This window comes from Labeo rohita, chromosome 23 (assembly GCF_022985175.1).
Source record: "Labeo rohita strain BAU-BD-2019 chromosome 23, IGBB_LRoh.1.0, whole genome shotgun sequence".
NCBI lineage: Eukaryota > Metazoa > Chordata > Actinopteri > Cypriniformes > Cyprinidae > Labeo > Labeo rohita.
The window spans coordinates 27,136,828-27,162,963 of NC_066891.1; the positions used below are offsets into that span (position 1 = coordinate 27,136,828).

The window sequence follows — 26,136 nt, forward strand, 5'->3', positions numbered from 1 at the left end:
TTTGCATGTACTAACAACAAAGTTAGGAACATTGTGGAATTAACAAGAACAAAACACACATAGATTTTAGTCACGGTCATTCTGTCAAACCACTGTTTGCATAGTTTTGTTCAGTATTTCTTTTGATTAGTACATTTCAAAGTGTGAACCACACTCAAGTCCCAGTTTCTGGAATGGTTCAAGATGTCTGCCCAGTCTCTAAGGTGACAATTTAACAAAATGAGGTTGAACAGAATGTCTTTTCTGTCTATTCTGTAAATGTAAAATCTCACTTCAGCAGGAATCAAACATCCTGTCTTTCTGTGTGTCTCTCATGTATATTGTATAACAATGTCCTCATAGGTATGTCTCCATGCTAATGTCCACATTAATCAGCAGTGCCTCCGTAATACTGTGCATATACAAAACATCACAGGAAGAAGGTAGGATAGAACTGTTAATGAAGGACATATGTATAAAAAAAAGATATCACATGATTTTCTGGCCCTTTGAGTGCATGAGTCATGGCCGTATGTTTTCAAATCAACCCTCACTGAGGATAAATCTGACCTCTCTGACCATACATTTCCAAAAGAAAAAGAAACAATCATGTGCTATGATATAGCTTCCTGAATAAGCCAGTTGAATATGCTATAGGTAGCATGTAAAGACATGAACTTCTCCGGTCTTCTCCAAAAACAATTTGTTTTAACACACTCTAATAACTATACAACACATAGTAATTTGTGTGAGATGGCGGAATCGTACACGCTCAGAAAAGAAGGTACAAAATCTGTCACTGGGGCAGTACACTATACACTTAACCCCTAAGGAGTCTGTGTTAGTACATATTTGTACTTACATGGTGCATAAGAGTACCATTTGAAAGAGTACCACCTCAGTCACAACTTTTCTACCATTTAGGTTTGGTAGGTTAAGTTTGGTTTGTATTTTTTTGTATGGCCCAGATTTGGACGATTTTGCCATCGCATGCACATTTGTACAAACTGTCAAGAGACCAGGTTGGTTTGTTCTCAGATATTTAGTTGCATCATAGCTGCCTTGGTCTTTTAAGTTTAATTCTGGTGGTTTCATAGTTTAGACAGAGTAAAGGTTGAATGGGGTTTGTCCTAAGAGAAACTCCCCAACACCGATGAAGTAAACCACTTGAGCAATTCCAAAGAGCGGAGCAATGACCAGGGCCCTGCATCCGGCACCCTTCAGAAAAGCAGCTGGCCCTTCTTTGCGCATTATCTTTCTGTAGGAACAAAGAGCGGGATCATCGTTAATACAACAGGAGAGGAAAAGTGCATTACTTATTTTCTTTCCCAGAATGTTCATTAGCCAGGTTACTGGTTGCTTTACCTGACACAGTCTGCCACGCCATTATAGGTGTCTTCGTTTGCACTTTTATTCAGTGACTGCAGCCGAGTTTTCACCACTGGATAGAGATTGGATCAACCTTAGTCTTTGCACATACACTAACATCTATTCAAAAAGGTGTTCTTAGACAAACTTGAAGACTCACCGTCACAAGGACTGACTGCCACAGCCGCTGTACATCCAGCTACACAGCCTGAAATAAAAGACCAGTAAAACGGCACATTGTCGTCCTCAGATGTCTTGCCCAGCTTGTTGATGTGGGCAAACAGTGGAAAGTAAACCACAGAGAATGGGATGTCCCTGTAAGAAGAAGACCCAAGGTTTGTTTTACTCGTCTTGAGAGATAACTTGCCCAAGTCCTTTGTCAAATGTTCCTGGCAGACAAATACATCCCTAACTCTCACCTAGCCCTAAAATCTGAGAGGAATGGTAGGCTGCTAAGAAAGTCATTCAAGGCTCTAACTCTGCCATAACCTCACTCTAAAATTTGATTTTTCAATGGCAGTATTTTTCCAGGACCAAGAAGGTACAACTTTCTGGCAGGTGTGTTGAGGCAAGTTAAAGCAAAACACTGCAGGACACCAGCCCTCTAGGACTGAGTTTGGTCACCCCTGCTTTAATGTAAAAGATCCACTTTCCTGCAGAGTTTAGCTCCAGCCCTAATCAGTTAGACCTGAACAAGCTAATCAATGTCTTCAGGATCACTAGAAAGTTACTAGCAGACTAGTTTTTTCAAGGTCAGAGGAAAACTCTGCAGGAAAGTGGATCTTGAGGGCCAGAGTTGAGAACCCCTGTGATAGGACAATCCAATCCTGCTCCTAGAGGGCCACCGTCCGAGTTTAGTTCTGGCCATAACACACTTGAACCAGGTCTTCAGGATCTTCCAGACTGATGTTTTAGAGCTAAACTCTGTAAGAAAGTGGCCCTCCAGGAGCAGGATTGGACACTTCTGCACACATGCTTTACACCAATATTTTCTTGTGGCATTTAGTTTAGTGGTACTGTGGTATGGTTTATTTAGGCCTGTGGTACTTGAACCACAGTTCAAGCAGGAGGATTGAATTTGGAATTGATTGTCCTATCACAGGGGTTCTCAACTCTGGCCCTCAAGATCCACTTTTAGCTCTAACCTTGATCAAACTGGTCTGCTAGTAACTTTCAGGTGATCCTGAAGACCTTGATTAGCTTGTTCAGGTGTGATTGATTATGGTTGGAGCTAAACTCTGCAGGAAAGTAGACCTTAAGGGCCAGAGTTGAGAATCTCTGCCGTAACTTGTAAATTAAAGCAGGGGTGCCCAAACTTGGTCCTGGAGGGCTGGAGTCCTGCAGAGTTTTGCTCCAACTTGGCCCAACACACCTGCCAGGAAGTTTCTAGTATGCCTAGTAAGAGCTTAAATAGCTGGCTCAGGTGTGTCTAATTGGGGTTGGAGCTAAACTCTGCAGGATACCAGCCCTCCAGGACCGAGTTTGGGCACCACTGCATTAAAGGATAGTGTCATACCTCATGAGGGTTGCTCCTAGTCCTTTGTAAAGTCCTTGGATGCCCTTTGTGCGAAGCAGTTCCTGGGTAATCTGAATGGCTGACACTTTCCGGGTTGAAGACATTGGACCCACACTGTACGAACAGTTCAGGACTGGACTGGCTGTCCCAAGTTTCACAGTCTGGAGCATGGGTAACTTCCTCTGCTGGGCCACTGAATGTAAAAGATGGCACAGCCTATTAAGTAACTTCCTGCACATAGACAACCTTACAACAGGGGTGTCCAAACTCGGTTCTGGAGGTCCACTGTCCTGCAAAGTTTATTTCCAACCCTAATCAAACACACCTGACTGTAGCTTTATAGTGATCATGAAGACATTGATTAGCTTGTTCAGGTGTGTTTGATTAGGGTTGGAGCTAAACTCTGCAGGACAGTGGCTCTCAAGGACCAAAGTTGTCCAACACTGTTGTAGATTAATCATGAAAGAAGGTGAACCTAGGTTAGTGTTTGTGCCTCACCAAGTCGTCCTGCATCCTGAAGCTGGATCTTAAGCATTTCCATTGGTGTTGTGACAATAACCTGACACATTCCTGCACCGCAGCCAGCCAGCATTTCCTGAAAAACGCTCAGCTTGAGTCTGAAACACAAGTGAGTATCATTCAACCCTTTTGTTTAATTATTATTTAGTATTGTACAATTTCCTGTAAGAAGTGGAGGGAACATACTCTCCCCTACTGAGCCGCTGACGGAAGAAATCATTGGCAGCCAGTTTGATGGCCTTCTCAGGAGTTACCAGTGTCAGGTTGACTGCTGCACCTGTAGGGAAAAAAAACTTAACAGTTGATCTCTGAAAACTCCAAAGTTATTTTAATTTTGTTAAGTTCAAAGTTTTGGGGGGAAATTCCTGCTTTGGATCCTCTTATTATTCCTGACACTGAATCAATACAATTTTTAAGATTTGTTTACAAATGTAAAAATTGGCACACCATATCAAATATCTAAAAGTAGGTCACAGGAACCAACACCCATTTCAGTTAAGATGCTTTGGATCAGTGCCTCCCGCAAGTATGTAAATAGTGTACAGTGCTGACATGCAAGTTAAATGTTACATCATGAAGATGTCCTCAGGTGCTTTAGATTTTAGAAAATGATGAAGGTCAAAGTCAGTTCCATACAATTTCTAAAACTACTTACCTCTGTACATTCCAAAGTATCCCTCAGATCGAACAGTCTTAATCAGACAGTCCATCCTAATCAAAAAAATAATATGTTATTGTTGGCTACTGAGCCAAATCACCATTGTACGACTGTAAAATAAATACAGAATAAGCCGCACCCTTCTCACTAATCCATAGAGTTCTAAGAAAGAAAAACGAGTTTTCAGGCCTCCATGACAGGTAATTATCTCACTCCCAGGATCTATCTTTCTAAGTAAATACTGTCTTGTTTATGGTTCAAGTGAACTTGCAAGTGTTTAGTGTAGGGTTTAAAGTGAGTTTTTTTTTCTGCATTGAAAAGGAGTGAAATTAAAATAAAGTAAATGTTACAAATGTGAAATGCAAACATACATATTTTTGTAGACCTTTTGGCTTCCTCTTTGGTTTTGGAGTCTTGTCTTGGCAAGATCTATAGGAAACACACAGGTAACACCCACCAGTCCAGCAACTCCGCCATTGATAAGTTTAGCAGGGAGGCTTGCGAGAAACATAAGAGAGCAAATGAATGAATCATAGTCATTGTATTCCTAACACATTCATTCATTCCTAACCCATTACTCCTTTATACAACCTCAAGGCACTGCTTTGAAAGTACAGAGCAACAATATGTCAAAAGAATCAAGGCAATATCAGGTTGACATTCATGTAAATGCAACACTTCCCTGTTAATACTACACTCCCAGTGTGTAAGAGTTAAACTAACTAAGTACAATAATACTACAGCATCAAAAGTGTTGTTATTGATTACAACACACAACAAACAGTGGGTCTGTTTCCATACCTGATTGGTTGCTGAGCCATGGTGAGAGGTTGGTGGTTTGGTCTGAGGACTGAGTTAGACAGAGGAGCAGTCACTGTGCAAAGCAGCAGAGAGGGGTTATATACTGTAACCCCTCCCAAGAGCCTCAGGCAGCAACGCTGTTCACTCCCTCACTGTGTGTCGCCACTGTGACTGACTGCATGGCCAATCAGAGGAGCAGGATCTTCTTACAGTAAGCATGCAAAGAGACACTTACACTACCGCACACACATTTGCGTGTTTAGGGATTTTAGAGGAGTACATTTAAGTGCACTGGTACGTCTTTGGGGAAAAAAGAAGACATTTTTAATGTGTTATAATCTAGTTTTTAAAAAAAAATTCTTACCTGAATGATTCTAATTTTTTTTAGAAAAGAATTTTCTTAGAAAAGAATTTTTAGATTTTTTTTTTTTTTTTTTTTTTTTTTGTAATATCTACCTTACTGTCACAAAAACTTTCATAGTACACTCTCGTAATCTTTACTAAACAGTATTTGAGAAGTGTAAAATTCATCTTTATGTTGCTTTTATCAACTACAGTATTTTATATATCTCAGCTTTTATTTTTAACACATGATATTTATTGTGGTAGTATTTCTTCTAAATCTTCAACTTCCATTTATGTGATTTACAAAAAAAATATTTACACAATATATAAATATATATATACAAACATACATACATATATACGCACACTTTATTTTAAAGACCAAAAGTCACTACCAACTTTAAGCACGTAATAATGCCTTATTTTGTATGACCATATTCTAGATCCCTTAATCCACCCCATACCTAAACTTAACAACTACCTTACTTACTATTAATAAGCAAATTAAGGGTTTATTGAAACACAGTTAATAGCTAGTTAATAGTGAGAACTGGACCTTAAAATAAAGTTTGACCAAAAAAAAAAAAAAAAGGAAAAAAGTAAAACTGTAAAAAGGAACAGTGAACATAAATATTTGACCCATAAACAAGCACATCTTTATTAATGGTAATAAAATAGGTAACATTTTACAATGTTTTTTGTCATTTGCTAACATTAGTTAATGTATTAATGAACATGAAAGAACAATACAATTATTACAGATTATTTATTTTTGTTAATGTTAGTTAATAAAAATACTGTCTTTCATTGTTAGTGCATTAATATTAACAAACAACTTGTGATTTTAATAATGCATTCATAAATACTAAAATGAATATTAACTAAGATTAATAAATGCTGGAGAAGTATTGTTCATTCTTAGTTATCAGCTAATGTAGTTAACTAATGAACCTTATCGTAAAGTGTTGCAATAAAATATAATTAGTACTGATCTAAATAGAAGGTTACTAATATTGGCTAGCATTGAAATATTGTGTATTGATTCTGTCCAAGAATCAGATATCATTGTACCCTTGATTGAAACACTTCAACCAGTTTCTCAGTATCTCACTTAACTTAATTATAATTACACCTGTAATAAATATTCACTGTTGTCACTAGAGATGAAAACAATAAAAACATAAACCATAGATTTTGACTTTCCATGGTAAACTGCATTTTAATATACAAATTAAATGTATACAATTTTTATTTGTAAAATATACCCAGCTGTCATTATTTAAAGTTGTTTCAATGTTTCTAAATGTTAACTGAAATAACATTTATTTTACTCTAACCAAATTATGCTATTAGTTAAATGTTATTATACACTTTTCTGATTAAGTAAAATTAAAAATCATATGGCAAGCTGGACAAATAAAGTACAATAAATGACACGTTAAACTGTATGCAACTTCCTAACATTTTTAATCAGTTTTCGTTTTGAATTCTTGATTTTTGTTAAATGCTAAATGTGGTTTTGCACAAAATGGCTGTTGTTTTTTTTACTATACACCATGTTCGCTCCACACTTTCTATTAATTCATCAAAGAACTCTAATGTGGCACAACAATAGCTGTGAATTTAGATAACACTGATATGACCCGAATAAGAAATCTTTTTCCCCGTCACAAACTGCAGAAGTCCACATAAACAAAAATAGGGACAGTTGTGTTTATACCCTTTTTGTTTTCACTCGGAAATGGCAATACTATGTTATGACTGTAAACAAATTGGAGAATTTATTATCTATTCTGCTTTTTAGTTGTAGCCTAATGAATCCAAAATACACTGTAAAAACAGATTGTGATAGCTATGAATTAAAACTGATTTCGTTTCAGAAAGCAAAAACACAAATCACAAATTTGCATGCAATTTTTATAATATGGCAAAATCACACCAAATTTGATCATTAATGTTTATTTTTTTAGTTTTCACAATATTAATTATATTCTTTGTTGATTTCATATTAAAATGTGTAATTGATCATCATCAATCAATAACAGTTTAAAAATACACTTTTGCCAAATTGTCCTTAATTTTTTTTTTCTTCTGACACACATGCAAACATAGTGGTTTCCAAACACTTTACAATAAGGTTCATTAGTTAACATTAGTTAACTACTTTAGTTAACATGAACTAAGAAGTTAGTAAACATGTGAGATAGTAAATACATTAACTAATGTTAACAAATGTGACACCCTATTGTAAAGTTTTACAATAAGTATGTAAATATATGTACTGTAAATATATTCTGCAGGCCTCTCTGGTGCAACCTGTTCTCTCTCTCATACAGTAAAGATCAAGGTCAAGGTATGAATGTTTTATTGTTTTTGTATAGATTTGTATTTGTTATTTTTAGTGTGTGCGTGTATATATATATATATATATATATATATATATATATATATATATATATATATATATATATATATATGGTGCTTTGGTATTGGTGTTTGCCTTTGCTTGTTTAAAAAAAAAAGTAGTGAATGATATTGTGAGTTACAGTAAATGAGTCTTGAGTGATGAATGCAGATATTTATAGTGAAAAAGATACAGACAGCAGAACCAGAACAAAGACGGTCTCGTTCATCAAGACATTATAGCTGAATTTTGTATATGTGTGTATATATTATATATACAACATTGTTACAAAACCAACCATATCTTTCTATACTATTTCTATACACTTTCTAAAAAAACATGTTTTATTGTTACCAAATGTTACCAAAACATTAGGATGAAAAAACAGGTAAACAGAAGGAAATCTTATATGAGCAGGGCAGGCCCTCGGCGACTGATTTCAGACGGCACGCAGGTGCTCGGAGCATTTGCTGGGAGCATGATTTGGCTTGTAGATGCACTCGTTCTTGGTAGTGTTGCATTTTGTGCAGCGGCAGCGTCGTGCCACCGGATAAAAAAACAGCGGGTCAATGTGGACGGGACAGCCCGGCATCTTCGCAGAATGATAGACCAGAGAACGATGCATGCATCCTTTCTGAATCAGGAAACGCTTGCCCACAAATCCTCTCACGTTCGTATCCTGTCAAGTAATATATATAAATACTGAATTTAATATGCTATACTAATTTATTTATATATGCAATATATTTAATACAATATGCAACAAAGCCTTAGTTTAGTACTAATTACTGCTTATTACGTGTTTATTCCTTTTACTAATTATACAGTATGCTTTCCTCTCTGAAATAAATCACAAATTGTGCTAAGAAAAAAATCCAGGTCACACTTGGTTTGGAGACCAATTCTCACTATTAACTAACAATTAACTATGACTTTCACTTTAATAATCTCCTAATTTTCTGACAATAGTTAGTAAAGTTAAGTTAAGGGTTGGATTAAGGAATCTAAAATATGATCATGCAGAATGAGGCATTAATATGTTTTTCATAAGTACTAATAAACAGCTATTGTATCAGAAATATGAAGGATAATAAGCAACTAGTTAACAGTGAGAAATGGTTCCTAAACTAAAGTGTTTTCAAAATCAAAGACAATAAAAACAGTCAATCAAACGCTATATTTCATATTTCCATACAGCTTCTTTAGCCTCGACTTGACCACGTTTAACATGAAATGTTTTTTTTTTGTTTGTTTGTTTGTTTGCATGTGTATGTAAAAATACATAAATCAATAAATATATTATAATATAAATTCTCATCTAAAATGAATTTTTTTCAGGCTCCTATATTTAGGTTCAGTAATATCACTCTAAGGTCAATGTATAGGTCATTTTCTATGCAATTAAAGTGAACATAAATATAGGACCTGGTAAAAATGCTCATTTTACATGAAAATGTCAGATCTAATGTGACATTATTATTTAATTTCACGTCATCTTCTGATATTTTGAGAGATAGTTGCTCTTATTATCACACTTTCATATATATGCTGTATGTTATGATGCCAAAATAAGTCTGTTATGAATACTATGCTCTCATTTTTTTTATTTTTATGATTCACTGATTCACATTCTCTCTCATATATCTTTTTCTTTTTCTTTCACCCACACCCACACACACACACACACACAATATAATATAAATAAGATATTGGTTATTTTTATGATTAAATATACCAATGCGTAACACTTAATAATAATGTTCCATTAGTAAATGTTAGTTAATGTGTTAACTAACATGAATAAACAATTACTAATACATTTATTACAGTATTTATTGATCTTTGTTAATGTTAGTCAATAAAAAATACAGTCGTTCATTGTTAGTTCATGTTAGTTCAAAGTGCATTAACTAATGTTAACAAACACAAATTTTAATAACGCATTAGTAAATGCTGAAATTAACATTAACTAAAATTAATAAATGCTGTAGAAGTATTGTTCGTTTTTTGTTAACTAATAAACCTTATTGTAAAGTGTTACTAAATATGCTCTAAATATTTGAATGATTTCTGAGTATTTCAAAACTAGATCCACTGTCAATAATGCTTCACACAAAATAAAACACAGTTATCTATGCTTATCTCTGCCATTGAACTTGTCAGCTGTCTAAATTATTTTACACATTATTACATCTAAGAAACCTGTCGGGCTCTTACCTGTGTGAAGCACATTCCGCTGCACATGGTGGTGTTGATGGCCATGCAGTGCCCGCACTCGTGTCTCTCCACATACAGCGTGTAGTTCTTCAGAGAGCAGGCCAGGAGAACATCTCCTCCCATCACAAACAGCAGGATGTAAAACAACATCCTCATCTTCATCCAGCACCTCTCCAAGCTCCAAAACCAGCTCAAAATCGTCCTCCGCTGTGGATCAGGCTGATATTCTGATCAATGCTGTTGAGAAACCTTCATATAAGAAGTCCGATTTTGATTAGGTCAGAGTTCCTTGTGTGCTTTTAGACTCACACTAATCCCAAATGATCTGCGTACCTCTTATCTTGCGGTGCAGGGAGGGAGGGTCTTCAGGCTGATCCTCCACGCTGGAAATCAACGTGACACCGGACCAGTGACCACGCACAGCCCCGTTACTACAGCTTTTAAATCTAATGTTCACTGGAATTGTTAATTATGCATCGCTATTTATATTTTTAAACAAAAGCCTGACATTAAAAAACATGGAAAAAAATTATTTTATTACCAAAGTGATTTAGCATTTAAGAATAATTATATTTTAACTATTTGATTACATATTGAGAATAATAATTATAGCAAATTTCACATCATAAACTCTCTTTATATATAATTCCTAACATGAACATACAAACTTCATTGCAGTCTTTCTACGTGAGTTATGAATGACTGAAAACATACTATAAAAATATATACAATTTGCATTTTCTATATAAAATCACTTAAACATCAATATATTCCATTTGTTATTTCATATATTGTTTTTCTGCATGTCTATGGCTATAATTATCGTCATGAAGCAATTATTGAGAAATATATAATGTAGAATAATAAAGTCGTAGTTTTTATATAACAAAAAAATATATAAAATTAATGTATTTATATTATGGGGAAGTGTGTACAAACGTGTGTCATGTTGTAACTGAGCTACACAAACTAATTTCATTCTATTACTTTAAGTCAAAATATGACTGTATCAGCCTGACTACTTTATTATACACTGACAAATATTTTTAACATTCAAATCTGGTTGTAATAGCTTTTTTTGCAAACATCTGCATGTTTGACATGTGTTTGCTAGCTTCCATGTGTTTGCTGACTGTTTTCTTTCTCTGTCAAACTGATCCTTTTTCGGCTTTTTGATTTATTATGACAGTCGTGTTCTTGTTGCGTTTCTTGCCATGTCCCAGTTCTGTCGGGTAAAAGGGGCTGTATGTGTTTCACGTGTTTCGTTGTTCACCTGGACAATGTTTTGCGTGTCTAATCCCCGCTAATGCTTCCCTCTCGGCCGCTGGGACATGTGCTGCCACAGCATGTTTCCAAACCTCAGCTGTAGCAACCGCAGCGAACCTCACACACACTACAACATACAGAGAGAAATACAACATCTTAAAATGATGTATTAAAAAGTGTTTATGTAAATATATTCTTAACAGAACAAAACCTAAAAATGTACTTTAACAAACTGTTTTTATTTAGAACAAAAAATGTCATTTGTTTAGTTATTTACATGATAGAATAAACATGACTACGTTAGCTTACATACAAGAAAATAGTTCAAGGATTAGCTCACTTCCAGAATAAAAACTTTATGATAATTTACTCACCCACATGCCATCCAAGATGTTCATGTCTTTCTTTCTTCAGTAAAAAATGATTTTTTTTCTTCATATCCACCTTATCTTTACCGTAAGAGTGGACGCGTTAACAGCCCATTTTGCTGCTTCATATTGCAACTTGGTGTGACTTACTGTATTATTTTACTGGTTTGGAACACACTGGTTTGTAGTGCAAGCCGTTTTACCGTTTACTGCACGTTGCTATTCTTCTCTATGTCTCTATAGCGGCTAACGAACCGGAAGTTTCACCCATAGGCTTACTTCCGCTTCGAAAAATAAGGTGGATAGTAGACTTCAACGATCCCAGCCGAGGATCTTATCTAGAGTCACGATCGGTCATTGCTGGTCTTTTCCCGAAATAAATAAATAATTATATACTACAGATATTTTTGAAGTTGCAGGAGAAAATGAGATGGAGTTTCTTTTCGGTTGAAGAAAGATAGACACTAACATCTTGGATGACATGGGGGTGAGTAAATTATCAAGATATTTTTATTCTGGAAGTGAACTTTTAAACAGTAAAATAGTTACTTAATGCAATAACTGTACATTATCACTTTTTGCAGTATTTTTCAATGTACATTAACGATCTAAAGATCTGTTAACTATTAAAAAATAATTATAATGTTTGTTAATGTTAATAATTGACGTTTTTATATATTATTCTATTATAAAGTCTTAAATATGCGTTAAAGATGATTGAAAATATAGCTAAATGTCCATAAAGAAAATCCTTACTGACCTATTGAACTCTGGTTCTCCTGTTATTAGATCTGTATATGTTTTCATTGCATAATTCATCATGACACCTGAACGAAAACTTAATCGGTCAGCCGATCAGACTGATAAAACTGGAATTAATCATTTTATGCTTGTGATATACATCTAACAACTATGGGTCAGGTACAGGTTGTGAACATTGTTCTTTTTATACTATCAAATATATGTTAATAGCTTAAGAAATCTACAAAAATAAATGCAGAGGTTAATATGTTGTGACATTATTTTTTGTAGCTTAGATTTAATATTTTACTAGAATAACTGTCTGCTTTTAAAAGTGATTCTATTTGGTTTAAAAAATATATATATATATATTTTAAACCAGCAAAATAAATCAAAAGAAAGGTTAAATAAACTGCAAAAGAAGGTGAAATAAAAATGTATTTGTTCTTTATGGAAATATAAAGGGTTTAAATTTCTGGTTTTAATTAAATCAGAGAAAAATTGTACAATTTACACATAGCGACTAAAAACAACCAGGCATTAAAATCAGAATATAAATATGAAAGGCCTAATACTACTATTTTAACCATTTACCATTACAGCTCTCTATGAATTAGTTTTAATAAACATATTCAAACCTCACTGCAAAGAAACCTTCAAACCTATATATTAAATAAGACAAAGCCATACAGCAGGTCTTCAGTTCAATTGTTCGGGTCAACCGAGCAATAAAATATGACAGAAGAGTCTCAGCGTGGGGTCAGGCATGTGTTTGAGCACGGCATTGACTCCAGGTGACTGTAACTGAATCAGTCTATGTTTAGTGCACCGTCAGCCTCAATAATCACAGTGTCAGGGTTAGCAGAGTTTATATAATTAGGATGTTATTTGAGCCCTTTATAACTGAAAGATTCTCAGAGGATGCCAGGAGGACAATATATGGTTGTGCAATCAGTTACATTCACAGTATCCTGCCAACAAGTCGACCTGGTCACGTTGAACTAGAGACATGGAAGTTAACGCTAGAGGGCAACGTGATACACGCTGGTCGCTCCGGGAAAAACTAGGTCGTAAGGATACATGACCCATCCCTATTTTTTATGGTGTCTCCTCTTCAGCGATATCTTCCGAGGGTCAGCGGAGAGCGGTCAGCCAGCAGAGCGCATTTCAGCCGAGGTCAGAGGTCAAAGGAGAATGTGCAGATTTATTTCACATTTATATCTGACTATATATGATACACACAGACACACACAAATAGGAGGCCAAAGGTTTGGAATACAGAAGATTAATAAGGAAGAAAGGCTGCATTTATTTGATCAAAAAATACAGTAAAAAATATATATATTTTTACCATTTAACTGAACTATTTTCTATTTTAATTTATTTTTAAATGTAATTTATTTCTTTTATGTAAAGCTGAATTTTTTAAGATCATGACTCCAGTCTTTAGTGTCACATGATCCTTCAGAAATCATTCTAATATGCTGATTTATTATTAGCATTATCTATGTTGGAAACAGTTGTGCTGCTACATATTTTTTTGGAACCTGTGATACCTTTTTCAGGATTCCTTGATGAATAAAAAATATAAATCTTTTCTAACAATATAACTCTTCGCTACATTTTTTTTATCAGTTTAACACATCCATGCTGAATAAAAGTATTAATTTCTCAAAATTTCCTGACCCCAAACTTTTGAACAGTTGCGTAGAAAAGATTTCTATTTTAAATAAATGCTGTTCTTTTTAACTTTATATTCATCAAAGGTTTCAAAAAATGTTAATCAGCACAACTGTTTCCAGCACTGATAATAAAGAATGATTTCTGAAGAATCATGTGACACTAAATAAAGGAGTAATGATGCTAAAAATTCAGCTTTGATCACATGAATAAATTAGATTTTAATGTATACTGAAATAGAAAAATGTTATTTTACATCATAATAATATTTCACAATATTATATTTTTATTCTATTTTTGATCAAATAAACACAGCTTTGATGAGCATAAGAAACTTTAAAACATTAATGATGTAACATGATGTAAAAAATTACTTTTCATTCGAATTTTTATTTTGGTTTTATATTTTCTAAAGCAAACCGTTTATACAACTTAAAGGGGATCTATTATGCTTTTTCACTTTTTGAACTTTAGTCAGTGTGTGGTGTGTATCTTTGGGAATAAAAAAGATCTGCAAAGTTACAAACTCAAAGTTCACTCCAAAAAGAGATTTTTAAAAAATCAAGAACTACAACGAACGGCTCCTTTGGACTACAACGTTTGTTTTACGCATGCAATGATGTCTCAACGCGGTCCGTTAGAATATCATTAAATTAAATCCTGCCCACGGAAATTCAAATTGTTGGGGGGAGTGTAGGGACGAGGTGGGGGATTAGCCTTACTTTAGCGATGCAGCGCGGAGAACCGCTTTAACGAGCCGCAGCGCGGCAGGTATAAACACAAGCATTGACTAGAGTGGCCAATTTAGAGCAGTAACGCACCACAGACGTGTGCAGTACAGGGGGTCAAAACACATGCGAAGCCGCAATCTACTCCGGTTGCTGCGTCGGGGCCATAACGCGCCGCAGACGTTTGCAGTGTGTGGTAAGAGATTTATTCATCATATAGTGTAGATAGCTTCACTTATAACACAGCTGTTTTTAAATTGCATAAACTTGCACTAGAATAGGCTAGGCTGATCAGTGATTATGTTTTCTGATAATGTTAGGCTGCTTTTAGCCTTATGCTGGAGCTGGTTTCGGGCATTGAACTAAGTATTTAAATAATTAAACACATTAGCACGATAAGATCATGTATTGGCGATCTCACAGGCTGACGACACGACCCATCACTACTGTAGTGTATTATTTAGTCGCCCTCCATGCATCCGAGGTGTACATGACTTCCTTCTTTCAGACGAATGCAATCGGAGTTATATTAAAATTTATCCTTGCACTCCCAAGCTTTAGAATGGCATTTTTGTAAGAAAAATATCCATATTTAAAACGTAAAAATCACTTTAAACTAGCTTGTGCTAACAGTTGTACACAAAACTTGCTACTTTGACAATGGGCGTGGCAGTACTGAAACACTGTCTAAGCTGTTTGCCAATCGCAACGCAGCGGGACAGCTAACCAATCACAACGCATTTCATTTTTCGGAAGGCGGGCCTTCATTAAACCCAGAACTAATCGAGCCATTTGTGCCAGGCTGGGAAAAATGTATTGTAATAATGTAAATAATGTTAAAAAATAATGTGTTTTTCAAACCACCAAGCATGAAAGCATGTTCGAGTACACCCCTTTAAGTTCTGCAAATACAAAACAGAAGCATTTTTACTAGTGGTTTCAGATATATATAGTACATACAGTGATAAATATTTTATAAAGCCAAACCAATACAGTTAGCAGCATGTCATTATCTCAAATTACACCCATAACGCAATGTGGAGTACCATCCTAAAGTGATTTATTTTGCAGTAATGACGATCAGACTGCAAATGATCCTGCTTATTACACTGCCACTAAACAATAAGCACAGAAATGGACATAAAATATTGATTTGAGTTGAAAGTATCTGAATATGTGAGGAAAAAAAGATAATAGAGTGCATACGAAACATGAAACTAATTCAGTTGGCTGTCACAGACAATAGTTGAGTATACAGTTTGGCAAAATGATGGGAAAAGACATTAAAATGCAAAACAAAACATGACAAATCTAACTGACAGAGAACACAAAGCCATAATCATAGAGTGAAAAGATCAGTTTGTGATGCTGAGCTGAACTATAGCATGTACAGATATTTACTGTCCATCCCTGAGAGAGAGAACACAACGGTCAACAAGTTGATTGTCAGAAACATAGTAATACAATACAACATGACTCTTTGGTATAAAATGGTATAAAATATCATTTTCTCCAAATACTGAACAAACTTAAGTTAATTTAAATGAGAAAACTAGTATATAAATCATAGTGGATTTGCTTTGAAAATCTAAAACGGCAGAAAGTTTTGTGTGAGGTCTATGGTTAGTGTAAGGGGACAGTAAATACAGTTTGTACAGCAAAAAAAAAAAAAAACTATTATGTGTGTGTGTTGAATGTAAACTAGTATCAGCACTTTTCTCCTCATTGGTGCTTGGAGTGATAGAACTAGGGAATTGTATTTTAAAGTCATCACCCCTAGGGGGCGAAATGATCTTTACAAACCATCCCCTGTTTTTAAAAGGCTTGTAAATCTAAATATTTTGACTGTAAAATGCTCTTTAACTCTTGGCATCCTCTTTTACCACTTGACTGCGCAACCTCCAGGTCATGTCTTTGAGATGAAACTGCATGTTTAGCTCATTGATTTATCTCCCTGGGCAAAGGATTTTTTAACAAAATTATAACCTCATAATTTTTAGGAGGTCAAATTAAAAGTACTAAAATAAAAACTAAATAAGCTAAAACTAAATCGTAATAAAATTATACAGACCTGATTAATAAAATAATACAATTGACAAAAACACCCCAAAAAATTACCAAACCCTTACCTAAAATAAAAATGAAAACAGAAAATAAAAATAAATACAATAAATTCAAAATATTAACAAAAACTTAACCTGAATCCTTCAGTGTACCTGATTTTTTAACCCTTACTACACTAACCATGTTTATATGAAATTTGATATGTATCATCTTGAGAAACCTTACAAAAAGTCACCAACTTTTTTACTTGTTTTAAGTAAATGCAACCTAAGTTAAAAGTTTATTTTAAGTTAAACTTTTGTTAAAACATATTTTATTTGTATTATTAACATGTTTTTTTATAATGGGAACAAAAAAATAAATCTAGTTTCCTTAAGAAAATATATTATCCCTAAGTATGTATCTTGTTTTAAGAATATTTATAAAATAATTTTATGCAGTGTAACAACAACATTCCCTCACGTTTGTACCCTCACATACAGATTACCAAACGTGTTTTTTTTTTTTAAAGATTCAAGCCTTTGTAAGTCATGATAAGGAATTCCCACCATAAATATTTCATGTGGTTTGTTCAGTTTTAACAGTCCAGACCTGGATCTTGCGTACGACGAGCCAGGTGGGATGGGCTGCAGTGACTTGAATTCGTAAACATGCCACAGTTGCCGGCACAAGTTTCTGGACTGCTGGTTCGTTAAATTGGCCCTGCTGAATAGAACCCAGCTTGTCAAATCCGGAGCACTCCACTTCCGACTCCTTTTTCACCAGCGTTTTTCCAAGCTCTACATCCGCATAGACCAGCTCATCCTTCCCATCCAATCCTGTTTGTATTTGGACGCGGGAGATGAGAACAGGTGTACGAAAGACCACTAAAATATAGTTTTCTGGGCCAATAGGGGATACACCCCAGAAATACTCTGAGCCTTGATTGTAAGCTTTGTCGACTGTATTGGTCTGATAAACTTCAATATTCGTGCTAACGTCTGCTGGAGGGTTATCTGCAATTTCTTCAACAAAGTCGTCATCCTTTAGCCGATTGAACGTCCCGTGAAACGACGAGTAAGTACCCATGTGCTGAAACAGAGATGGGCGGAATCGAATGACTTTGTCCTGCATCAGCAATCTGTGAAAATGCGACAGCAGGAAGTCACAGGGCATCTCCTGGTAGAAATTATAAAGGAATCTGGCTAGAATGGGTAGATCTCTGGACTGATAGAGTTTTCCGATGTAGCCCAGTTTGGAGAATTCCAATGTGACCCACTTCGAATTGCTCATTGAACGAATGTGCCCACGAATACTGGTGAGAAAGTTCTTCGAACAGCTTACGTCATCCTCCAACATGATATAGTATTGGGAGAGATTACTGCTAAAATGGAGCAAATAGGAGTAGTCCACATTTTGCTTTGAACGGAAGGACACGCGATCAGGAGCGTCGTTGAAGTTCCTCTTCAGCCCTGCGAGGGGAGGATAGTTGTTTTCACTGGCGTGGATAATCAGAAGTTGACCCTTGGAAAGCCGCCTGTGGAATTCATCTGTGATCTTCTCTACTGTCTGCTGGATCCAGCTTATGTCAAAGTCAGCGAGAAGGACAACGATGACCATTTGATCCAGTTCTTCCTCTGAGGAGGCAGAGAAGATTGACTGAAGGGTGTCCTGAAGGTAAGTGCCCTTTGCCCTCTTCACAGACGAAAGGCCCACCGTCAGGTACTCTGAAAAATAATGAAACCACAAGGATGTCATTTTAAAATTTGTTTTCACTGAGTTCACAAATTCGTATTAAAGGAGAAGTCCACTTCCAGAACAAACATTTACAGATAATGTACTCACCCGTCACCCGCTTGTCATCCAAGATGTTCATGTCTTTCCTTCTTCAGCCAGAAAGAAATTATGTTTTTTGAAGGAAACATTTCAAGTTTTTTCTCCATAAAATGGACTGATATGGTGCTCGATTTTGAACTTCCAAAATGCAGTTTAAATGCGGCTTCAAACGATCTCAAATGCGGTTGTAAATGATCCCAGCTGAGGAAGAAGGGCCTTATCCAGCGAAATGATTGGTTATTTTCATTTTAAAAAATACAATTTAAATACTTCTTAATCTCAAACGCTCGTCTTGTCTTGCTCTGCCTGAACTCTGTGTATTCTGGTTCAAGACAGTTAGAGTATGTTGAAAAACTCCAATCATATTTTCTCCCTTAACTTTAAAAATCATTTAAAAGTCATCGCTGTAGAGGTACTGACCAAGTCTTTACAAAGTGAACAATCAAAGATGATCAAACACCCTTAACAAAAAAGGTAAAACAGCGATATAGGACGATATAGGAAGAACATGAGATGGGAGTTTTTTGACATACCCTAACTGTCATGAACCGGAAAAAGAGTCCAGGCAGAGTAAGACAAGATGAGCATTTGACATTAAAAAAGTATATAAATTTTATATTTTTTAATATTTTTTTTTTAAATAACCGATCGTTTTGCTAGATAAGACCCTTCTTCCTCTGCTGGGATCATTTACAACCACATTTGGGATCGTTCGAAGCCGCATTTAACCTGCATTTTGGAAGTTCATACTTGGGGCCCCATAGAAGTCCGCTATATGGAGAAAAATGCTGAAATGTTTTCCTCAAAAAACATAATGTCTTTACAACTGAAGAAAGAAAGACATGAACATCTTGGATGACAAGTTGGTGAGTACATTATCTGTAAATGTTTGTTCTGGAAGTGGACTTCTCCTTTAAGGATTTTGCTGTATTTATTTATATAACATACTCAAATCTAAAAGTTTATTCTTGGCAAATAGTTTTGGAAAGATAGATAGATACTCTATCGCTAGAAACAAAAGCAAACAGGAACAACATTAACCAATACATTTAACAACTGACCAGGCAACAAGGAAAACAAAAGGACTGTACACACACAGGAGGCTAAAAAGCTTAACAAGATAACGAGACACCGGGGGAGATAATCAAGTAGGAACCAATAAACAAAAAGATTACAAGTGACTGCAAAATCTGACACATGTTCCCTGTCTTGTCTTGTCTTCTTTTATATTGAAATTGTGTGCCAGTTTTTAAAATATCACTCCTTTTCCAGGGAGCGGATTTCGGATGCTCCACACCAAACCAAAAAATCCAAAACAAAGGAGCATAAGGTGGCCTGGGGAAGGGACAGAGTGTTGAACCCATAGGAATAGGGCTAGGGAGCCAAGGTAGAGCAGGAGGCCAGAACAGAGTAGGCGGGTGGGGAGCCAGTGGAGCTGGAGACCAGGCCAGAGCAGGGAACCAGGGTGGAGCTGATCTATCCTTGTTTCCAGATGTGCCCTGCTCTTCAGCTCTACCGGCTCCGCCATGATCTTCAGCTTAGCCCTGGTCTCCATCTCCACCCTGATTCCCTGCTCTCCCCTAGTCTCCAGCTCCACCAGGTCCATCCTGGTGTCCAGCTCCAATGGCTTTGTCCTGGTCTTCAGCTCAGCCCTGGTCTTCAGTTCCATTGGCTCCACCCTGGTTCCTTGGTCAACCCTGGTCTCCAGCTCTGCCCTGACTCCACATTTTGCCTAATCTGGCCTCCAGCTCCACCTTAGTTCCCAAGCCCTCTTTCCATGGACTTGGCACTCTGTTCCTTATCAGGACGGAGCTGGAGCAACTGGAGACCAGGGTGGAGCAAGGGCTGGGAAGCACCATTAAGACCAATGGGCTTGAGAGTGCTGAGGCTGCCCACACCAACATCAGCAGTGGATCTGCCACACTGGATGCTAGTCTTGTCTGCCCCAAAACAGGTTCAGTGGCTGAGACAGGTTCCGTGACCAGTGGAGCTGTAGATGTATAGCTCCCAACCCTGGGGGAAACTTGAGCAGTTACAATGGGCTCCTCCCACACCGCTCAGCACAAGTGCTCACTTCACAATCTCGTTAAATGTCCCTTGAGAACCATCACATAAAAGTTGTGTGCAAAGTGCAAAGTGCAAGCTCAGAGCAATAAAAAATAATCAGATTGTTGTCCAGGAAATGAACGTGATAAGCTCATATAACAGTCTATGCACATGGTGTATATTACCATAACTTGAATCATACTCATTTTACTTCACTAATTCTTTCGTCACTGCTTGCAAAACAAAGTCCCTTTAACCAGTCGATCTTGCCACATGCTCTTGTAAGATTAGTGCTGTATACAGTGGGAAAACGTATTCTGTTGTGGCCAAAAAGTTTAGGTACCTAGAGTTAATAGATGATTTTACTATTAAAATGATTTGCTGTGTGGACAAATAGATCTAGACTAAACTAGATCTAAACAAGATCTAAATATTTCAGTTTATTATGCCCCATTATAATTAGCTTTTTAGCCAAATTGCTACAACTACAAGGTGACTACAAAAGCTGACACAGTCCAACACAACAAAAAGTCCAACACAAGGCAACACAGAGAACATGTAACATAAATATAAAGAATGCAAAACTTGATGCATTGACCGAAGACAACTATTTTGCTGGACATCAGATTTAATTGCAATCCTTTATTGAGCATATGGCATTATCTGTTGCACATAAACAAAACATCTACATCAGAGGCGTCAAACTCAGTTCTGGGAAGGCCAAAGCCTTGCAAAGTTTAGCTTCAACTTTAAGTTACTGCCACTGATCCAACTAATCAAGGCCTTCCAGAATCTGAGTTTGACACCACAGACCTACATGCATGTGGATGTTAAGAGAAAACTCACTCTTGGATGGCTGAAAGACTCCTGCCAGAACTTTAATGGAAACATTAAAATTCAGGTAATGGCCCTTAAGGTCTTCCATCCAAGTCTCTCTATCCCAGATCCAGGTTATTGAACCCTGTAGCAAAAAAATAAATAATAATAATTCCTCTGCTAAAACCTAAATGTAAATAAAGGAAAAAAAGTCACTGGGGCGTTCCCCTTCACAAGGTATTAAAATGTACCATTTAAGTGCAGTGACACTGAGAGCATAGAGAACTACAGACATGACAGCAAGTTCAACATTTGTCTGGTTAGTTTCAGCAGTTAGCCCTTGCTGTGATAACCACAACATCATGTGCCTAAATGACCTATTTTCTTCACTGACGACGATTCCAAAATAGCTGTGTATGTAATATGTTTGATCTATTCCATATAATTTCAAAGCAAACAAAGTGTTTTTGTAAAATGTGTTTTTTTTATCTTCTTTAAGTGAGGTTTGGTTTTGTTATCGTATTATTTGATTTGTGGCTAAGTGGCAAGTCTCCATAGTCTTTTAATGTTCGGCATATTAACATTTTCAGTTTTAATTATATTCTGTTGTGAGTGATGCTTTAATCCAAACTGATGTAGAAAAATCATTAACAAAATAACCCAAATGCACAGGAAACTAGACATGCTGTGAACGGAAGACAACCTGTGGTTTACCACAGTCTCAACTAACATAGTCAGAGGACACACATGCAACATACAACATGTAACATACATTTTTTAAAGTTTTAAAAGAATACTCCACCCCAAAAATGAAAACCCTCTCATTATTCACTCAACCTAATCTCAGTGCAAACCTGTTCAACATTCTTTCTTTCTTTTGTGGAACATAAAAGATATTTTTATCCCACACAATGCAATTCATAAAGAAAAAAGCAAGCTAATACCTTGAGGTTTCCTGATTCTGCTCTCCGCATGTAGATGTAGACCCTGGTCAAAATGAGAAGACCAGCTGCTAGGAGGATGATGTTTTTCAGATGGCATCTCATCCCACACCTTCTTCTGTTCAGACACACAGACACGCATTTTAATACTGTACCAACAACATTAAACTACCATAATAAGCTTCACTTGTAACTCCAAATGGTGTTTTTCCAATATGTTTGATTGTCTTTAATAAGTAGCTGCATTGTTCAATTATTCACATGACCCAGTTTGAATAATTAATGGCTGATTATGAACCATTCAGCTCACACATACAACACTGTCATTTAGAGCAGAATAGTGCTTCTCAAACTACTAAGTCACCATCCACAAGGGCAGAGAAAATTTGTGAAGGGAGTGTGAATGTAGATGATTGTGACCATGAATATATTTATTATCAATGCATATTGCATATCACAAAAAAGTCAATGATATCCGATTTTGAAATGATTCTAAGAATGCAAGAATTATGTGGTTGTTGGTTCTTTATCATAAAATATCCCCTCTGCAATAATTACTGACATCTGTTAAAGATCATTTGATCTGGAAAGCATTTGCTGTGTACAAGCATCTGACAGATGTCAGTTTTACATACATTCTAAATCATAAACACTCTAAAAAAATCTTCCAGATGTAAATGCAGACATCAAATAGATATGATGTATTTGTGCTATCAGGGAGATTGTAATAATCACTTTTTTGTTTTCACTGATTCATTCTTGTTCACTACATTTGCTATACTACATTTTAATAAATGAATGTACTTTATCCATAGTCTTTGTTTTGTAATCCCCGATTTACTTATGTGTGGTAGATAAAAAGATAAAAGTGATAGAGCACTGGTTCTCTAAATAAGGAATCACTGAATGTTTAGAAAAGGATTTGTCATTAAGTATTATAACTGCCATGTTTACAGATAAAGCATGCATTTTAAAACAGGCCTTTCTTTAAACCATGAAAGACCTTTTCTACATGAACTTTGCCTCCACACTTTTTCCCATCTGCAAGATGTCTGTTAAAGATCATGTGATCTGCAAAGTATCTGCTGTGTACAAAACATCTGACAGGCATCTGTAAGATGAAAGTTTTACATACATTCTAAATCATAAACATCTTAAAGACGTCTAATAGATGTCTTTTTGACATCTGATAGTTTGCAGATGAACAAACACTCCAATAAATATGTCTTCCAGATGTAAATGCAGATGTCAAATAGACAGCTCCATGATGTACGTGTGCTGTCAGGGTTTCGCATTGTGCCCTCTATTTTTATTGGATGAAAGCAGACCTGGTTACAGAGACACATCACCTGTTGTAATTTCTGTGAGTAAGCAAATAGTAGAAAATGAAGAGAGTAAACCAGGCAAACTGGTTTTAGTTTGTTACTGAATGTATGTGAGTTCCTCAAACCTGGTTCATTTGCAATTAAAACAAGTTTGGGCAGTTGGTTTTGCTTATATGACTCTATCAGGTTTTGCAGGGCATAGGTAAAAGGAACAGTCCTTAACCTTTTATAAGCTAACCAAAAGAAACAGATATATTAGTTACATGTTGTTATTAGTATCAGTATTATTATATAGAAACAATCTCTCATTTTATATGAGGTTATGTCCTATTTGAATCTTCAAATAAAATTTGAATTCTGAATTCAAATACGATGTTAAAAAAGAATATTCGAAATTCAAAACACCCACATTCGCCATTCGAACATTCGAAACGCATCTATTATGCCAAAAAAAGAAAAGAAAAAGAAAATCGAAATCAAATCGAAAGTATATGGAAAACGGACATGCTGCCAAAATAAGCAATGTAGGTTTTAACACACAGTTCGTACACATTGATCAAATCCACTTACCTTTATATCAGGCTAAAAGTCAACATTCAAATTGATACTGTATGTGAAGTGAAAAAATCGCGCGTCTCTGGAGGAGTTCACACGAGTTAATTCACTTCCTAGTGTCCTTTAGTCGCTTTTGGTCTTTGATACGGTTTTTATTCCCTTCAGTGAGCTGTGCTGTGCGTTTATCCAGATGATGATGATCCCAGAGCGCTGCTGTCGTGAGGAGTGGTGATCGCTTGACTGTCAACCGTGCAAAGGTTGGATGAAACTGGTCAGATAGGTAGTTGAGATTGTGTCATTTCCTTGTCAGTCAGTGTTAGGGATTACACTTGGAAAAATGAGTTGATCAAAAGCGTTTTAAACGGACTTCTCTTGGCTTCATTGTAGCCTTAGTAATGTAATTACATCATGGCAAGACATAGGTAAATAAATTAGTAATCATTTTTCTTTAATACGTATCACATTGTGTTACTGGAGGCTAACTAAATCTGTGTTGAAGTTATTTACGAGGGCACGTCACCGAAACCAGACTGAGGGAGAGAGAGAGAGCGAGTGGGAGAAAATACAGATAATCTTTTGTATTTTTACTTCTGCTGTAGCATGCACACACGCATATGCGGGATTCTACATGCCAGGTAATGGTTAAACTGCGCTTTTTGTTTACGTTGTAATATATTAATGTTAAATGTATTACAAATTACATACTCAGTGAACAGTCAGTTCTTGAACTTAACGTGTTGGAAGTATAAAACATGGGCTAGTAAAAAGATCTGAGTGACTGACAAGTGCCAAATAGTGATGGCTAGATGAGAATTCAGAGCATCTCCAAAATGTCAAGTCTTGCAGAGTGTTTCCAACATGCAAGTGTTAGCAAACTATCAAAAGTGGTGCAAGGAAGGACAAACGGTGAGCTGGCGACAGTGTCGTGGATGCCCAAGGCTCATTGATGCACATGGGGAATGAAGACTGGTCCATCTGGTCTGATTACACAGAAGAGCAATTGTAGATCAGATAAACTAAACAACTAATGCTGGCAACTGACATCCAGGGTTGCCAGGTTTTCACAACAAAACCACCCAAATGCTACTAAAACTCATTTCGGTGGGGGTGACCTGGTAAAAATCGTCTTCCAGGGTTAAAATATCACGTTATTGGGTTCGCTTAAACCTGCAGCAACAGTGTTAAAGCAGCCCAGTTCTACAGGAAAACCACAGGCTTGGCAACACTGCTGACATCGGCGGAACTCTACTTTCAGAACAACAATTCACAAGTAATTTACTCACCCCCTTGTCATCCAAGATGTTCATGTCTTTCTGTCTTCAGTCGTAAAGAAATTATGGTTTTTGAGGAAAACATTTCAGGATTTTTCTCCATATAATGGACTTCATTGGTGCCTCGATTTTGAACTTTCAAAATGTAGTTTAAATGCAGCCTCAAAGGGCTTTAAACGATCCGAGCAGAGGAAGAAGGGTCTTATCTAGCGAAACGATCGCTCATTTTTTTCAGAACATAAAAATTGTATACTTTTTAAGCACAAAAGCTTGTGTAGCACAGGCTCTGGGATGCGCGTTCACAACGCTACGCACTATTGAATCACGTCGAAAGGTCACGCGGAACTACAGACCCAGTGTTTACAAAGCGAACATGCAAATACTAAGAAAGTGCAAGTAAGTCAAACGCTGTTTACAAACAAAAAGGTACAACGATATCCTCCTCTCAAGTTGTGGGAGAAAATAAGATGGAGTTTTTCGCCATATTCAGTACACAGACGATGAACTTAGACGTGATTCGTAGTAGCGATGGGAAGTTCGGATCATTTTACCGACTCGGACCTTTGAGTCTCGTTCAGCAAAATGAACAAATCTTTTTTCGAGTCATTTCGTTCATTTTAGCAAAATATAATTAAAATGTTACGTGTTACTTCCCTAACACATCTACTGCTTACACAAACGTTGATCACACTACAAACAAGACAAAATTATAA

At 36.2% G+C, this 26,136-nt stretch overlaps 3 protein-coding genes across 4 annotated transcripts; all 3 read right to left on the reverse strand.

The window, feature by feature from the left end:
- On the reverse strand, positions 1-4,975 carry slc25a55b (solute carrier family 25 member 55b). Its single transcript, XM_051096485.1, has 9 exons — positions 4,842-4,975; positions 4,412-4,537; positions 4,038-4,093; positions 3,569-3,659; positions 3,362-3,480; positions 2,864-3,056; positions 1,508-1,662; positions 1,345-1,420; positions 1-1,237 (listed from the first exon to the last, which is right to left on the reverse strand). Exons 1-9 carry the CDS (start codon positions 4,859-4,861, stop codon positions 1,078-1,080), a joined length of 996 nt encoding a protein of 331 aa, XP_050952442.1. The 5' UTR covers positions 4,862-4,975; the 3' UTR covers positions 1-1,077.
- Positions 4,976-7,710: 2,735 nt separating this feature from the next.
- On the reverse strand, positions 7,711-10,227 carry LOC127154740 (thyrotropin subunit beta). Of its 2 annotated transcripts, XM_051096491.1 has the most exons (3): positions 10,141-10,227; positions 9,808-10,056; positions 7,711-8,269 (listed from the first exon to the last, which is right to left on the reverse strand). In XM_051096491.1, the coding sequence occupies exons 2-3, from the start codon at positions 9,967-9,969 to the stop codon at positions 8,030-8,032; spliced, it is 402 nt and encodes a 133-aa protein (XP_050952448.1). In that variant the 5' UTR covers positions 9,970-10,056; positions 10,141-10,227; the 3' UTR covers positions 7,711-8,029. The 2 variants fall into 2 exon arrangements, with proteins under 2 accessions (XP_050952448.1, XP_050952447.1); XM_051096490.1 differs by lacking the exon at positions 10,141-10,227 and having other exon boundaries at positions 9,808-10,095.
- A 4,433-nt stretch (positions 10,228-14,660) lies between these two features.
- Positions 14,661-24,410, reverse strand: zgc:101663 (alpha-1,3-mannosyl-glycoprotein 4-beta-N-acetylglucosaminyltransferase C). The gene is made up of 4 exons (XM_051096481.1): positions 24,168-24,410; positions 22,276-22,390; positions 21,362-21,476; positions 14,661-18,360 (listed from the first exon to the last, which is right to left on the reverse strand). Exons 2-4 carry the CDS (start codon positions 22,375-22,377, stop codon positions 17,213-17,215), a joined length of 1,365 nt encoding a protein of 454 aa, XP_050952438.1. The 5' UTR covers positions 22,378-22,390; positions 24,168-24,410; the 3' UTR covers positions 14,661-17,212.
- Positions 24,411-26,136: the final 1,726 nt, after the last annotated feature.

Coding starts and splice junctions, on each gene's coding strand:
- LOC127154740 (XM_051096491.1), bottom strand. CDS start 9,969: ATGAAGATGAGGATGTTGTTTTACATCCTGCTGTTTGTGATGGGAGGA. Junction 8,270..9,807: donor GCGGAATGTGCTTCACACAG/GTAAGAGCCCGA, acceptor ATTACTTGACAG/GATACGAACGTGAGAGGATT.
- slc25a55b (XM_051096485.1), bottom strand. CDS start 4,861: ATGGCTCAGCAACCAATCAG. Junction 4,094..4,411: donor CAAAAGGTCTACAAAAATAT/GTATGTTTGCAT, acceptor TTTTTTGATTAG/GATGGACTGTCTGATTAAGA. Junction 1,663..2,863: donor CTAGGAGCAACCCTCATGAG/GTATGACACTAT, acceptor TTCTTCTTACAG/GGACATCCCATTCTCTGTGG.
- zgc:101663 (XM_051096481.1), bottom strand. CDS start 22,377: ATGAGATGCCATCTGAAAAACATCATCCTCCTAGCAGCTGGTCTTCTC. Junction 21,477..22,275: donor CAGAATCAGGAAACCTCAAG/GTATTAGCTTGC, acceptor TTTTTGCTACAG/GGTTCAATAACCTGGATCTG. Junction 18,361..21,361: donor AGTCTTTCAGCCATCCAAGA/GTGAGTTTTCTC, acceptor ATTATTTTTCAG/AGTACCTGACGGTGGGCCTT.